This window comes from Xiphias gladius, chromosome 14 (genome assembly GCF_016859285.1).
Source record: "Xiphias gladius isolate SHS-SW01 ecotype Sanya breed wild chromosome 14, ASM1685928v1, whole genome shotgun sequence".
Taxonomy (NCBI): domain Eukaryota; kingdom Metazoa; phylum Chordata; class Actinopteri; order Istiophoriformes; family Xiphiidae; genus Xiphias; species Xiphias gladius.
Window position 1 is genome coordinate 22,185,190 of NC_053413.1, and position 14,973 is coordinate 22,200,162.

General features: G+C 39.7%; 1 protein-coding gene across 2 annotated transcripts in view; it reads right to left on the reverse strand.

Annotated features, from left to right (window-relative positions):
- Positions 1–3,626: 3,626 nt before the first annotated feature.
- Positions 3,627–14,973, reverse strand: part of zfyve9a (zinc finger, FYVE domain containing 9a) — a 34,925-nt gene continuing 23,578 nt past the window's right edge. For both annotated transcript variants that reach the window (XM_040143564.1, XM_040143563.1), the window contains exons 12-19: positions 14,129–14,211; positions 13,678–13,782; positions 11,115–11,265; positions 10,773–10,853; positions 9,649–9,811; positions 8,410–8,515; positions 7,603–7,779; positions 3,627–6,769 (exon numbers count right to left, since the gene is read on the reverse strand). In XM_040143564.1, coding sequence (XP_039999498.1) covers positions 6,608–6,769; positions 7,603–7,779; positions 8,410–8,515; positions 9,649–9,811; positions 10,773–10,853; positions 11,115–11,265; positions 13,678–13,782; positions 14,129–14,211 — 1,028 coding nt within the window. In that variant the 3' untranslated portion in view covers positions 3,627–6,607. The remainder of the gene's footprint in view (positions 6,770–7,602; positions 7,780–8,409; positions 8,516–9,648; positions 9,812–10,772; positions 10,854–11,114; positions 11,266–13,677; positions 13,783–14,128; positions 14,212–14,973) is intronic.

Genomic DNA, 14,973 nt, shown 5'->3' on the forward strand with positions numbered 1-14,973 from the left:
TGCTAATCAGGTGGACTTAAAACTTAAAATTTGATAAACTTTCCAGTAACGTGTCTTTACACATACAAAATGAGATCATTGGAACAATTTCCAATGAAAGACATAAACCCATGTGGACCTTTTTAGTTTCTAAAAAGCGACACTGTTGTTGAAATGAGAAATCTATAGGGTGAGATTTTTTTTTTTCAGGCTGCACTAATCAATATTTTAAAAAGGGCTCAAATGACCATGCGTAACATGAGAAGTGTCACATGTAGAGACCGACAGTGAATTATGATTCTCTTCGAATCCGAATCCCTAATCGAATCTTTTGAAGTAGTTTGTTTGATGGGAAACTGATCGTCTCACTCAGCGCAGTAACAAAAAGTATGTCTGGCTTCTTCCAATCATGTTAACAGTTTGTCATGTCAATTTTACTCAATGGACCAATTAGCAGACAAGCATGACACTGACACTGACACTAATAGAAACTACGGCAATTAACTACCAAACCTAAACTGTGGCCATTCTTCTGTGTTGAGTGGTTGTAGAACTTTCACCACATATTTTGTCACTGCTCTGTGACATTGATCAACCCTGTCCTCACAGCTTGTTCGTCACTAAAGCTAAAGTTAAAAAAAAAAGAAAAGAAAAAAAGGTGAAAATATTAATTCGACTTAGTCATTCGCTGATTATCTATTAAATAAATGCACTGAACGTTACCTGTAGGTAAACCCGTTGTTGCACTGCAGCAGGTCACAGAATATAGTGTAACACCGGTGGTAGGATGAAGCTGAGCACTCGCCACTCTCAAGGTTTCAAAAGTTCTTACTTATGTTGGACGGTGGATAAACATTTAAAGACGGGACTTGTCGCGAAAGAACGTGAGTGAAATATTCGATTAGGGATTTGTTGGTTGCGGAGCTTAACGAATCTGGGTTATCTAACCGCTTGGAACCAGATCCAAAATGTTACCAGATATTGGAGCCCATTCCTAGTTTTAGCCTCTTTTAGCTTATTGTTTTGGTTTTACAACCCACAAAAACTTGTGCCTTTTTGTTTCAGACTTCCTGGTGAACACAGTGAAGAATTTAGCAGCTAAAGAGTCAGATATTTCCATCAGGAGTTGGTAGAGACCAAAAACAGAGCTAAGAGAGAGTGAATATTGGACTTAAATTTGTCATCTGAACAGAAACATGACTCCAACTTAATAAAGTGATAATGTTTTGTTTATAGCTTTTCTGCTGCCCAAAACTGGCAAAAAAAAAAAAATAGTACAGCTCTAAGTGAGGAAATGTATAATATATAATTTAAGTAATCTGAGTGAACTGACCCTTTAAAGTTTCAACTACAGCATTGTAGCGAATGCTGACAAAAGAAGCCATAAACCAAACATACTGAGCCAACTACATAAATCCCATTTCCAGCAGGTTTACCTCACTGTCTGCAACATTGTTTAGTTGCCAAACGTTAGTGTGGTCACAACATTTCTATTTCTCTTCTTTTGTCTTCTTTGTCGACAGTTTTCGTTCTGCGCAGCACTTTTTAGGAAAACATCATGATTCAGTGTAACTGACATTTTATTTTTAGTTGTAATATTTGGTTCGCTTACGTGTTTACAAAGATCAATGATGTCACGTTGTTTAGATTTCCAAAAATGCTACAGAATAATCTCTAAAACAGGAATGAGAATTTGTTGTTTTTAATTGTGGACTGACTTTCTGTCCTCCTTAACAATGTACCATTAAAAAACACCTTGTTTTAATTTTGCACTGTGAATTATTTTCTGATACCTGTTGCTTTCTTTGAGTAAAAATAATCATATTATGGAAAGAAAATTTTGACCCTAAATAGAGGGAAAAAATAAAAGCACTCATTTCAATTTTGTAGAAGTTTTTATTTTACATATACTACAGCTTGGTTTTTGTTTTTATGTTTTTTTTTTGGGGGGGGGTTTGGATAAAGACAACTTTTGACATTTGTAGTGTAAAGAAAAAACGGTGTACAGGGTTTTTGGCTTTTCAAACATTTTTGACCTATGTTTATTTAAAAAAAAAAATACTTTAAGAAAACCCAGTCAATGACAACCGAGAGTGGATTGTGTCATCCAAGTTTCATCCCAGAACTAGTTGATATAACTGTTAAAATGCAAAGTGGATTTGCTGTCTTCACTGTTTTCAAGCTCGTTTCTGTTTGCATGCAGTGTTAAAGTCTTGGATAGTAACATCTTACAACTGCATACCAAAACAAAACAAAAAACGAATTTCAGTCAAACAAATTGCACCTTTTTTTTTTTTTTGGATTTAGGACATATTGCACTCATCAGATAATGCCAAAAATAACAATGAACAGAAAACAGGGCCTCTGAAAAATAATCCTCATGTCTCCTCTTCATTTATGCTAATTTATAAAAACAGAACTGCTGAACGTCACACAGTGAAGACACAGTGATTCAGCGACACCAACTCTGGTATGATCACAGTAAATTAACCCAGAACTGGTGACTTTTGACCTCTGAACCCTTCAATCGGCTTTACTAACATTCCTTTGCTACAGTAGCTCCTAAAATACTTCAAATTGAGTAATAAATTAATACAGAATAGCTACAGGTCTAATTTGAACTCGAAGCGTCGGCTCTTCTGCAGATTTTCATGTGATTGTCTGATTCTCACTTGTGATGACAAGATTGTTTTTCTCTAATAAAATGCCTCAAGAAAACCTCTCGTACTGCGCTAACGGTACTTTTTGCGCAGCCCCTTCTGGTTTTACATTAGCATGACTAAAGATGGAGAAATTGCCATAATGCAGAATGATTACTGTTCAGAGCATTTTGACTTGAGAGGGTGGGGGGTTTTTGGTGATCAGTCTAGCCAGAAACAAAAACACATTTTGCTGATTTGAACAGAAACAGGAGGAATACATTCTTAGATATTTTTTTTTTCTAGGTCCATGTTGCTGAGGGAGAGCACAGTACAGAGCAGAAAGAGGGGCTGCAGGTAGACCTCCAACAGCCTGATCCGTTTATAGATACACAAACAGTTGAGGGCTTCTACGTGTCTAACACATCGGTAATCTACAGGGTTCCTACGCAGGTCTGCAAAAGTTGTGACAAGTCTGGAGCAGGATGGTGATGATTTCTGGGCTTTGGAAGGATGGTAAAGTTGCAGAAAATGTGAGATGAAATACATTCATCTTGCAGGAACCCTGGATCTTCACAAACACTGAACTTTTCTATTGGAAACACTTTCGTCTTCCAGAACACAGTGGCAGCAGCTCTGACACTCGCTTTAACTCTCCTGTAAATGGCTTAGAATCCAGTGCACTGCTTCTGCAATTTTAATAGAGTTTATTTTTGTGTGTGTGTTTGTACACACACACACCCCCGCACACACACACACACACACACACACACACACCCACACCCACCAACACGCACGCACACACACACACACCCACACCAACAGTTATAATTAAAAAGACACCAGAATTACGTGAGGTTTTTCCAACCCCTGCTGGACGAAGACCAAGCGCTGATGATTCTGAAGTTGATTGACGAGATTAAAAAGATTTCCCTCTCCTGTTTTTTCGGCTTTATGTACAGATTATTTGAGTTTATCGATAAAGCATTGGAACCTTTTTTTTTTTTCTTTTTTTCTTTTTAAATCAGCTGTCTACTGTAGGACAGAGGGCCTTCTTTCTGACTTCAGAGTAACGTGTAATCTTATTTCACAGAGCAGAGGAGTCTGTGGCGGTCACTTGAATAAAACTGTCTTTCAGTGGGATCTCTGGAGGCTACAGATGTTACAGTTACGATGGAGGAGAAATCGTTCCGCCTACAAAAATATGTACAACGAGTCAGTGCATTTGTCCATGAAGTAAAGCATCTGATGATTGATGAGTAAAGCTTAAGAGTTGAAGCTGAGATGCCCCCCCCCCCAATGAATTGCTGCTGCAGGCACTGAGCACCACGGTGCAAAAAAAAAAAAAAAAAACTAGATCACCACGCAGAGGCACGCTCTCCCTTCTCGTTGGATGATTTATGGTTTTCCTTGTTAATGTAACTTCAGAGGAATAGTCCCAACTTCATCGGTGGATATGAGTCTCCCTTGTAAGAGCATCTGTGCTACACAGGGGCCTCTGAGTTCCGAGTTTCAGGACCCCCGGCTGCCACAGTGACGTTGGACTGACGGTTGATTAGGAGGCCGAGGAGCTACGTAACACCACGCCGGAGTCATACCGTGGGTCCGTCCAAATAGCCACACTTGAGGCTGCGTCGCCAAGTTGTAGGCAAATGTGCCCCACGTCTGGAAAATAGCCACACACACTACACTAATCCCACACTTCTACTAATACTTCTTTGAAGGGCCTGTGTTTGGCAAGCAACTAACCAGCCAAAAATTCACATACTTATGTTTAGAATTTGGCATAAAAGCATTTGATCAACTTTCTAACTGTCAGGAGTGGCCAGGAGAAGGCGTTCAGGTAGACAGACAGTACTGCATCTGCTAAACTCCTGGGCACCTTAGATTCCTACCCAGCATGCAGTGCCATCAGTGAGGCGTCTGATTGGTCCCGGATTCATTCTGCAGCAGGACAACGAGCCCGAACACACAGCCAGAGTCATAAAGACCTGTCTTCGGAGAGAGACAAGAACGACAAGGAGTCCCGCAAACAGATGGCCTGTCCCCCACAGAGCTCCGATCTCGCCATCATGGAGTCAGTCTGGGATTACATGAAGGGACAGAAGACACCGAGACAGCCTGAACCCGCAGAGGAACTGAGGCAGGTTCTCCAATACGCTGGAACAAAGTACCTGCCAAGTACCTTGAAACACTGTGTGCCAGTGTACTTATGGGCAACTGGTGCTGTTTTAAAAGGCAAAGGTTGGTCACAACAGATTTTGACTTAAGTTTTTTCTGTTGACTGCACTTTAAAAACTATTCATGCTATTATTTTTGAAAGCAGCCTCACTTTACTTTTAGTGCCTAAAACTTTTGCAGAGTCCTGTGTATACACACATTCAGTGAGAGAGATGGCCGTTAATCATTATTCGCTTATTAAAAGATTTAATTATCTGTTTTTCGTCGCTTTCTCCACAAAAACTGAGCTGAACCTCATGGCGACGGGGAAAATGCGGCTTTTAAACCAGCTATTATTAATTTGGGTCTGTCACAACCGGCAATTTCTGTAGGAATAAATCTATCTTTGATGGATCCTACAGCTCCTCCGATAAATCACAGATTAATACATTTCCCTGCCATTCAGCGTCAAGTTATGAGTTGTGTTCACACAGATCGTGGTATTATTTTTAGAACAAAATTAAATCGCCAACTATTTTAATAATCGATTCATAGTTTAAGTCAGTTTTCAAGCCAAAAGGCCAAAAAGTTGATGGTTCCATGTTCTCAAATGTGACAATTTGATGATTTTCTTCCTTTATGGTAAACTGAACATCTGTGGGTTTTATGACCGTTGGTCAGGAAAAACAAAACATTTACTGACGTCACCTTGAGCTCTAGGAAATTGTGACGGACATGTTTCACCGTTTTCTGATGTTTTTTCAATAAACCAAGAAAAATAATCAATCTAACTGAATCTAAATCTAACCGATAATGAAAATAATCGTTAGCTGCAGCCCTAGTTTTGTTCATCCAACTATTCATTCATTCGTTTAAAATTACCGAGGGCAGGGCTACATTTAAGAGTTATGTTCTGAAACACTTGATCAATACGGTTCTTGAAAGAGTATCTCACAATTCATCACGGTCTACTGCGCCACACCACTCCGGCGGCACTTTCTGCTCCAATAAGCTGCTTTTAGGACCAAAAATCAGCACAGATTAAGAAGCTTGTGGCATTAGCCTATTAACCTAATATTACTCATGCCCAAAACTACACATTAATGGCAGAACATCCACAGATGATTATCACTTAATATTAACAACCTATACTTCTTGATGAAACTGATTATCAAAATGTATTAAATATCCAAACATCCTTTCATCAGTAACTTTTTGATATACATTTCTTAAACATTTTATCAGACAGAAGAACGTGATTTCTCTGCTTCTACATAAGCTGATGTCGTGTCTTTATTAATTGTATTCCTCTCCTCAGCTCCTGAGTGTGCGTTTCTTTACTTTATCTCTGACCATAACACTGCGCGGTTGATCAGCATTATTTGTTTATCATTTGAAAATTAGATAAAACCAATAGTTACTGGAAACGCTTCACGCCAACAGCCACTTGACCGCTCGCAAGTACCGCAGTACAGTGTGTACAGTGTGGGTAACAGGACGGACCCAGTGTGATCGGAGCACCTGACGGGCGAGGTGAAAGATGCCGCGTGACAGATGATCCTGCTCTGAGCTTCCTCGGGCCCCAGGCGACCTCCGGAGCAGGAAAGACGGTGGTTGGATGCATAGGTTTCGACTTGAGGAATGCTACCCCGCCTGGCACGGCACAGTTGTCGGGCTCTTTTGAAGTGCAAACAGTTGAAGGGAGATGACGGAGGGAATGAGGACCAGGCTGTGAGATGACGTCAGAAGATTTTAAAAAAAGAAAAAAAAAAAAGGAAAAAAAGGATGTTTGGAGGTGAAGCTCCAGGTTGGTGGGATGCGTCCAGCTCCTAGGAGATGATCTCCAGGATGTAGAAGACCAGCTCCATGACCACGGGGCCCTCGCTCAGCTGACACGCCCCGCTGTGGATGACGGGGATCAGAGCGCTGTCCAGGTCGCTCAGGTACTGAGGCAGGAGAGGCTGACCATTACTTCCTGCCAGGTAACCCACCTGTGACAACGAAGACAGGTGTTAGACAGAATCCTAACCACTTCTTGAGTTACAGAAATTTAAATCTATGTCACAGTAAATGGTCCCTTTTTCCTCTGCGTTGATAATATATTTTTTTATGCATCAGGGCACATAAGGGCAAATGTCAGTGACGCAAACTTGGTCCTGCTTTAAGGCTCAGAAGTAAAAGCATTTTATCAGCTTTCTTTACTCAGGAATTCATCTCTTCCTTGCCTCCAGAGCTCTTCACGTTAGCAGCTGCTAGGAGCTCATGCGCAGAATATGAACCGCAACGTCCTTGGTTTGAGTCCGACCGGGAACCTTTGATGCATGTCATTCCTCATTCCTGTCTCACTTTGACTCCTGTCATCTCTCTACTGTGTCTCTACAATAAGAGAGGCACTTGGATTTCACTGCCTCGCCACGTTTTTCGTTCATCTTATGTGATAGTAAAATGATAATTTTGGATTTTAGACTGTTGATTGGACAAACAAGCTAGTTGAAGACATTCGGGAAGTTGTAACGGGCATTTTCACATTTTTCTGATATTTTATAGACCAATCGAATAATCAAGAAAATAATGAGGTTAATCATTAATAAAAATAATCATTAGTTGCAGCCGTACATATATTTCACTATTTTTTATCAGTTATATCAGCTATAAAATAACAAAACAGATGACAAAGGGCAATTACAACAGCCACAAAACCCAAAATGTTAATTCTTTAATCATACGAAACAATCAGGAAACTCTTAGTCCCATTGTTCATTTTGTCTGAAGAAATAAAGCCCCACCTTCGGCCCCCGTAACATCCAAACTTCCATCACCGTACCTGGTCAGAGTCCAGTGTGACCCTCAGTCCCAGTTTGGCCATGCCGTCCTCCTTCAGCAGCTTCAGGTGTGGACACAGCGCCATGCAGAAAGCTCTCGCCACGTTCTCCGTCAGCCGGCTGTGGTCGGCAGGGTCGCTCAGACCGTTGGGCTGGTCCTCACTCTGGAGGAAGAAGACCTGAGGAGATCACAGAAACAAAGCCTTGAATAAAAACTCTGCAAATGCAGTTTGTTTGTTTTTTAAATATTTGATAAGGATGAGGTAGCAGAAGAAGAAAAAGAAAAAGAAAAAAGAAAAGTGTCCTTAAAGAGGCAGGTGAGGTGACACAGGGCTGAACCAGGAAGATCTTACACTTTCTTTTGAAAATGAACAGACCTTAAGGTAAATTAAAACTAATCCTGTTTTTTTTGTTTTTTTTAAACTGTTAAAGAACAGGAAAAGAAGCAAGGTGTTAAAGCTGCACTGGGTGGTTTTACATCAAATCATGTCATTTGTCAACAGTAAACCTAAATTTACTTACTTGTTTTTCTTTCTTTCTTTTTTTTTACGAAGAAAATTTCATGTCTTTTTTTTTTTTTTGCCCTTAAATTCCCTTTAAGGCAGGAAAAACTTCCTGCCAGTGTCATTTGTGGGAATTTAATATGGACTCGATTAAAAGAGACGCTGACAGTCAGTCCCTCAGACACATTATGTGATGTAGGTGAAAGAATTCAGTGTCTTTCCACATAAACCTATTGCCCAGTGAGATCTTGGTTGAGGCTTGATTTCCTTACCGTTTCTCAGTAAAGCGACCTGTGTGAGTCGTACCTCGGTCCAGCGGATGACTTTGCCGTTGGCCTTGAACTCGGAGCCGTGGAAGATCTTGACGCTGGTGATGGACTCCATAGATTTTCCATCAATCGGACTGATCACACTGGATTATTGAACACAAAACATAACAGTGTTGGGTTAAACTAAGTGTACGCAGTATTTACCAGGAGGGCAGTAATGTAGAGCAGAAGAAAGGGAGGAGCTGGGGGGATGCTGTCGATATGCCCTTGAGCAAGGCATTGACCTGCCAGCTGCTCAGTGGCCAACGGCAAAGACTCTGGCTGAGGTTGTACTCAGATAACTTGTTTTTTTTTTTTCTTCATTTTTTAAATTTGATTCTTTTACAGTGAGAGGACTGATCAGCATCACTGTAAATGAGCCAGTGTAACCCAAGAGGAACTTCTGTTTTAATTTCAGTCCCTGAAGAGTTTCCAAGCAGGGAAAACATAAGAGCAAGCCATGGATTAGGGGCCTCTTGCGACCAAAAAGCTTGAATCATCATTTTAAATAAAAAAATAAACTTGAGTATTTTGTTTCTATCCTTTACTAGTGTATTGTGTTTTACACTTCAGTGGGGTTTTGTTAGTATATTTGTTATATATGCTGCATGTTTTTGTGCTGCTGGTTGTGTTTTGGTGAGCTGAAATTCAAAGTCTAGCTGACACTTTATTTTATTCTCTTCTTTCTATCAAGAGCATAAATTAAGTGCAAGAGGCCTGAGAATCAAAGTCAAGCAAACAAAGGACATACAGTATAACGTAGAGCTAAATAATGCAGGGATATGATACATAAACTTTTGTGATATGATGACAGCACGACATCAGACTGAGTTAGCCTATCTGGTTAAATAAAGGCTAAACAGCTACTGTGCAGAGAATTTTCTGCTAATGAAGTGATACAACATCTGGTGAAAGAGCTCAATTATATTCAATAGTGAAAAGTCCCATTTCAATTTGCAGATTTTATCAGGCTGCTGTAAAATTGATTGCGCTGGTGTGTATCTCAGTCAAAGCCACGTCAAACTACATCATTCCAAACTGCTGCTGCTAAGATTTTCATCCAGAGGGCTTCCACGAGCATGTGAAATGAGTTTTCATAGCAAAGTAGTAAATGTAATGGCTGGGAAGTTATCAGTTCAATTGTCCGTGACATAAATGCATCTCCTCCAGGTCTCTCCTCCTCTCCTGATACCTCTCTCCTCATCTGCTGACAAGGTCTCTTCCCTTCCCTTCTCACCCCTTGTTGAAGTTGTGGTCGTCCTCCGTCCACTGGATGGCGACGAGCTCCTGGTTCTCCTCCTGGTCGGCTTTGCCGCACGTGATGGTGAAGTCCTTCATATCCCTCAGCGCTTGCCGTAGAGAGTCCATGGTCTCCGCTGTGATCTGGATCATCACACCATCTAAGGGTGGGAGAAGAAGATGAACCATGAGTCGTCTTCAAGGAGTTTGGAGCTTTAAAAAAGTCAAAGTGGACAAAAAGGCAGGGCATCGAAGCCTCTGCTGCACGGACTTTAGCCAGTCTTTTTAAAAAAAAAAAAAAAAAAAAAAAAAAAATCTGTCTATAGTGAGTCCCCCAACTTTATGGAAGTACAATACGAAATCCTTAAAACATTTATCAGGCAATAATACCAGACATTTGCTAGTTCTGGTGCCCAGATGTGAAAATTTTCGGCTTTTTCTCAGTTTCAAGTAATTCTAAGTTGAATATCTTTAGGTTTTTTTGCTGTTAATCAGACAAAAACAGCAATCTGAAGACTTCACCTTGGGCTCTGGGACTGTGTTGGGCATTTTTCACCATTTCAGGACGTTTTAATCATAAAATAAATCAGCAGATTAATTAATAAATGATTATTATTTAATTATTAAACAGATATTTCATTAGCTGTATCTAGCAGTGGGCAATATAGGTACAATCCTCAATCACACATATCTTTATCTGGTGATATGGATAGCGTATTTATGTAAATCCTCTAGGAAATTTTTTTTTAAAAAATAAAATAAAATAAATAAATAAAAAATGTATTTATCTGTTGACTTATTTATTTATTTGGGGTAAATTAAGGCACTTCAGCATTTTGAAAGAAAAATCATATAAGAATCAAATATCGCCCTGAAGCAGTCTTTCTAATTGGTCTGCAATATTTACACCCAGAGATGTTAAAGAAACAGCTACAGAGGCTATAGCAAAATCTTATCTCCAACTCTAAGCCCTAGTTGCAGCACTACTCATGAATTTGTTCTGAACATGACCTTTACTCTTTGTAGGTATTGTGACCTTTGTCTGGCAGTTTCATACAAATATACTCAACTAATATTTCAGCATTTTCCAGCCAACATGTAGTTTGTTGTTACAGTTCTCACCTTCCACAATGCTGGTCTTCGCTAAGAAGCCTGACGAGGCTTTCAAAGCACCACTGAACACAAAGAAGCAGGCTCCAGTAACTGGAAAAAAAAAAAAAAAAAACCACACAAACAGAAAAATGAAAAATAATCACAACTTCAGTTTTAGCTTCATAAGTCAGCCACAGACTGCGGCCATTATTTTCAGGCAAACAGACAAGAGAAATAACAACACTCAGTCAGTCGGGAGGAGGATTTTCAGGATAACAGAGCCCTCCAGACAACAAGCTGGACATAAAAAGCAGAGAGATCGGAGAGGTAAAGTAAGTTTTTAAAGTGATGAGTCTGTTTCTGTGTCAGCACCTTTGCGTGGCTGGTGATGGATGCTGATAGCCTGTGTCTGATAGTTCCCATCGTCGTTCTGGACGCACACCAGGTGGGAGTCAGCCCGGTCGTTGAAACATGCCCCCATGGCCAGCACGTGTTCGTTGGACTTGTTCATGGCCTTCATCAGCTGCAAGGACAAATAATATCCATGTCTAATTAAGCTGCCTTTTGGGTGTGTGCTGAGGAAAATGGGTTTAAGAGAGGCTGCCTGGTTAAGCCTAATTGCAGTGGGCTTGTGGGTAAAGTCCTCCAGTTAAATGGCATGGTGCTGAGATGACAGATTGCGGAGAAAGACATTGACATGGGTGGATGTCAATAGTTGAAAGATCCCACATATTAATTCCACTAAATCCCCTGCCTCTGCATCTCTTTGAAGCCGTCCTTTGCAAATGAGAAATAAAACTGAAAATCTGGAGGGCTTTAACCACTTGCTGCGCTAAAGGCTCGCCTGCAAGCTGTTGAGAAACGGTCCCCACTTCACATTTACTGGGTTCCCATCTGTTACTGCATCAGCAGCCAAACACTACAACCAGTGCCACTCTCTCCACCCATGGCTCGTTTTCTCAGCCAAATGGTTCTTCGTGTGTATCACTTCTTCTGGTTGGACACTGATTCAGACCCTCGAGGCGGCAGCGTTATAACAAGTCTATGCAGCCTACGCCTAATGTTCAGCTGCAGGGACCCTGGAGAGTTTGTCACATATCATCTAAACAGAGAGAACATGTGTGTTGATGTTCAAGGAGCTTTAAAAAAAACCTCCTCCACTAATGTCATTAGGCTGGTGGAGGGTTTTATTTTGTTATCGTCTTGAAAAATTACATATAATCCTGAAAAAAAAAAGCTCAAATGTGCAACGTATGAGAGACAGCTCTGCTTTCTCTCAGTGTCTAGTATCCGTTTTTTTTGCTTCAGTGTTTCAATTGGAATGTTTTGAAGTTTTACGGCGCTTTGACAGCAAACAAGTTTGATGAAGTTCAAACGAACTCTGGTGCACTGGACCGGTGTAAAAAGGAAGGGTCTCGGTCCGGTTCCAAGTAGACTTCCAAGTGTTTTGTTTGTGGTGTGAAAGTAAAGTAGATCAACAACAGGATTTTAATGGCAGAATATGTGATTTTTGTATAAAATCAATAAAAGTACTATTAAATCCGTCTTCTGAGTGTGAACTGTCAAGGCAGCAGTAGGTATAAGCAGCATGTATGTGCAAGATCATTTGGTAATCATGCATGCGCAATGTACACATGCATTTTGTGCTTGTGTTCTACTCCATGTATTTCAGTAGTTTCTCATTGAAGATTGAATGAAGAGTACCAACCACACAGTAACTGACTCCCCCTCTAATACTACGCTAATACTTCAGGGAAGCCTTTTTCGTCCTTTTTCTACCTGTTCCCCATCAATAATAACATGAGGTCAAGTAGCAGATTCAACTAACAATGATCACTTAATGGTTCCAACCTTCATGATATCTGAAGATTTCCTACTTTTCTCTGTTTTATATTATATTTATTTGAATATCTTTGGGTTTTTGACTGTTGGCTGGACAAAAAAAAGTAATTTTGGTGATTCCTGTGATTTTTCACTATTTTAGGAGATTTTGTGGACTAAACAATCAAAAATAATTGTTGGCTGCAGGAAACGGAGAGGCAATAGTATATGCAAACAGTATATGTAAATTTATATAATGATTTGTTGAAACTGTTTTAGAGAGCTGTTGAGTCAACTGCATGATCATACTGGAGGCTGCAGCTTGTGGTGTTGCACGGTCTTAGATTATACAGACAGATTTTTCTATTATTTTTCTATTATTTTGTCTATTATTTGATCAATGAGGGGATGCTAAATAACAGAAACACCTCTCTGTATAACGCAATACAATTCAACAGCACCACAAACTACATCGACCAAAAATGATCTCACGGTTGAATCAACGTCTTTGTAAAACTGTTTCAACAAAAACTGAACATTATAACCTTCATGAGGGTAGGGATTAATTGCAGGACTGCTATATTAGATTGCATTAGTTTTAGTTAGGTGTACCTAATAAACTGACAACTGAGTATAGTTTTTCATAATATAGTCAATTTTCTAAAAAAAATAAAAATAAAAAAAATCCATTGAGAAACTGTTATAGGTTTAAAATAACCACATTTGGATGTCTGTTTTGAGGTGAGTGATGCCACAACGCATAAATCCGAGTAATAATATTCATTATCAGTTATTTCCTAATGAGCCCTTTGTTAACACCAGAGAACACAAGTACACACATCAAGTTTGGTCAAGTGCAGCATGAAGAATTTGATCTCCCCACGTGGATCATGTAGCACTGATGATGTAGGGCGACAGTCACCAAAACCGTCTGACGAATGAGTTACCTGATAGTCCGTAAAGCTTCATGTTAAAAGCTATTATTTGTTTAAAAAAAAAAAAAGGCAACAATATATTAACTTTTTTTCCTCAGTTTATAAGAGTTATACCAAACTACGGGTGTGAAAGCAGTATGTGGTGTCGTTAATAGAGACACCACATGCAGGACGCTCACCTCATTGTAGCGATTACTGGGGATCTTTATGCTCGTCTTCCTCACTTCCATGTCCACAACCAGCCCTTTGACCACCGGTAGCGTGTACTGGTAGTTACGAAAGTCCTACAACAGGGATGGAAAAACAACAACAAACAAAAAAACAAAACAAACAAAAAAAAAAGAGTCCAAATAAATGGAAATAAAAGGACACTTGGTTTTCAATTAGATGTTTGCAATTTTGGGAAAATGAACTAATTTTAAAAAAATGACTAATAATACGAAAAGAAAAACAAAATCAAGGCACTGGAATAAGTGACAACCTTATTTGATAAAATCATCTTTCTACAGACATTACATGCTTAAATGTTGGAAACTGTATTACAGGTGATATTTATTTTCAAGGTTGAAGAGCTCTGATATATGTTGTTGAAAAACAACAACAGAACACTGGAGAAAACAAAGCACTTACAGCAAGCAGGTTCATGATAGTGTGACCTGTCTCTCCGAAGAGTGGTTTTCTGAAGCGAACACTGAACAGCGGACACGGGTAAACTGTAACACAAAATGGCTTAGTTACTGATAAATGCACAGTGGAAATGTATTGTCACTGATGTGTTTTTATTGGTCCCTGTGATTATATTTGTAATCTCAGGGCCAGTTATTATTGTTCATCTACTGTCTCGCTCATTCACAGCAGAACAGAGCCAATGTGGAAACGATTTCAGGGTTTTCGCTTCGGCATTGACTATAATAAGTAGCAGAAATGTGGTCACTGAGAAGGATATTTTGATTTACTTTTAATTCTTAGTCTGTTGTTATTATAGTATTTCTTGTTTGTTTTTATTATTTTGTTTCACTAACTTATTATATCAGGGGTCATTTTTGTTCTGTAGGGGAGAATTTTAACATTTTTATTAACTGCACAACTTGCATTTTGTGTTTTCCCATCCTCATCACTCATAAGTGCACATGAACTGAACAACAGACCCCACACACTAACATCAAATATAGTGAACCGCGCCTGCAGTTAGGAGGAACGCTCCTAATCCACAAGTGAAAAATAAGGCTGTTTTTTTTCTCCAGCAACCAAAGCTCCTTAGAATACTATTTTTAGACTTATCTCAGCTAACAGCTGGATACAAGATCTCGCCACAAACTCTCATTAGCAATAAAAATGAATCTCAGCCCGAAACTGCGCTTCAGCTGGGATTCTTATGCTCACAACCCTCCCAACCTTCTGCTGGTCACTGCTTAATGTAAGAGGTGAGACCGCAGAGAACTGCACCGATTGCGCGGTGGATTAATTCGTGGTAA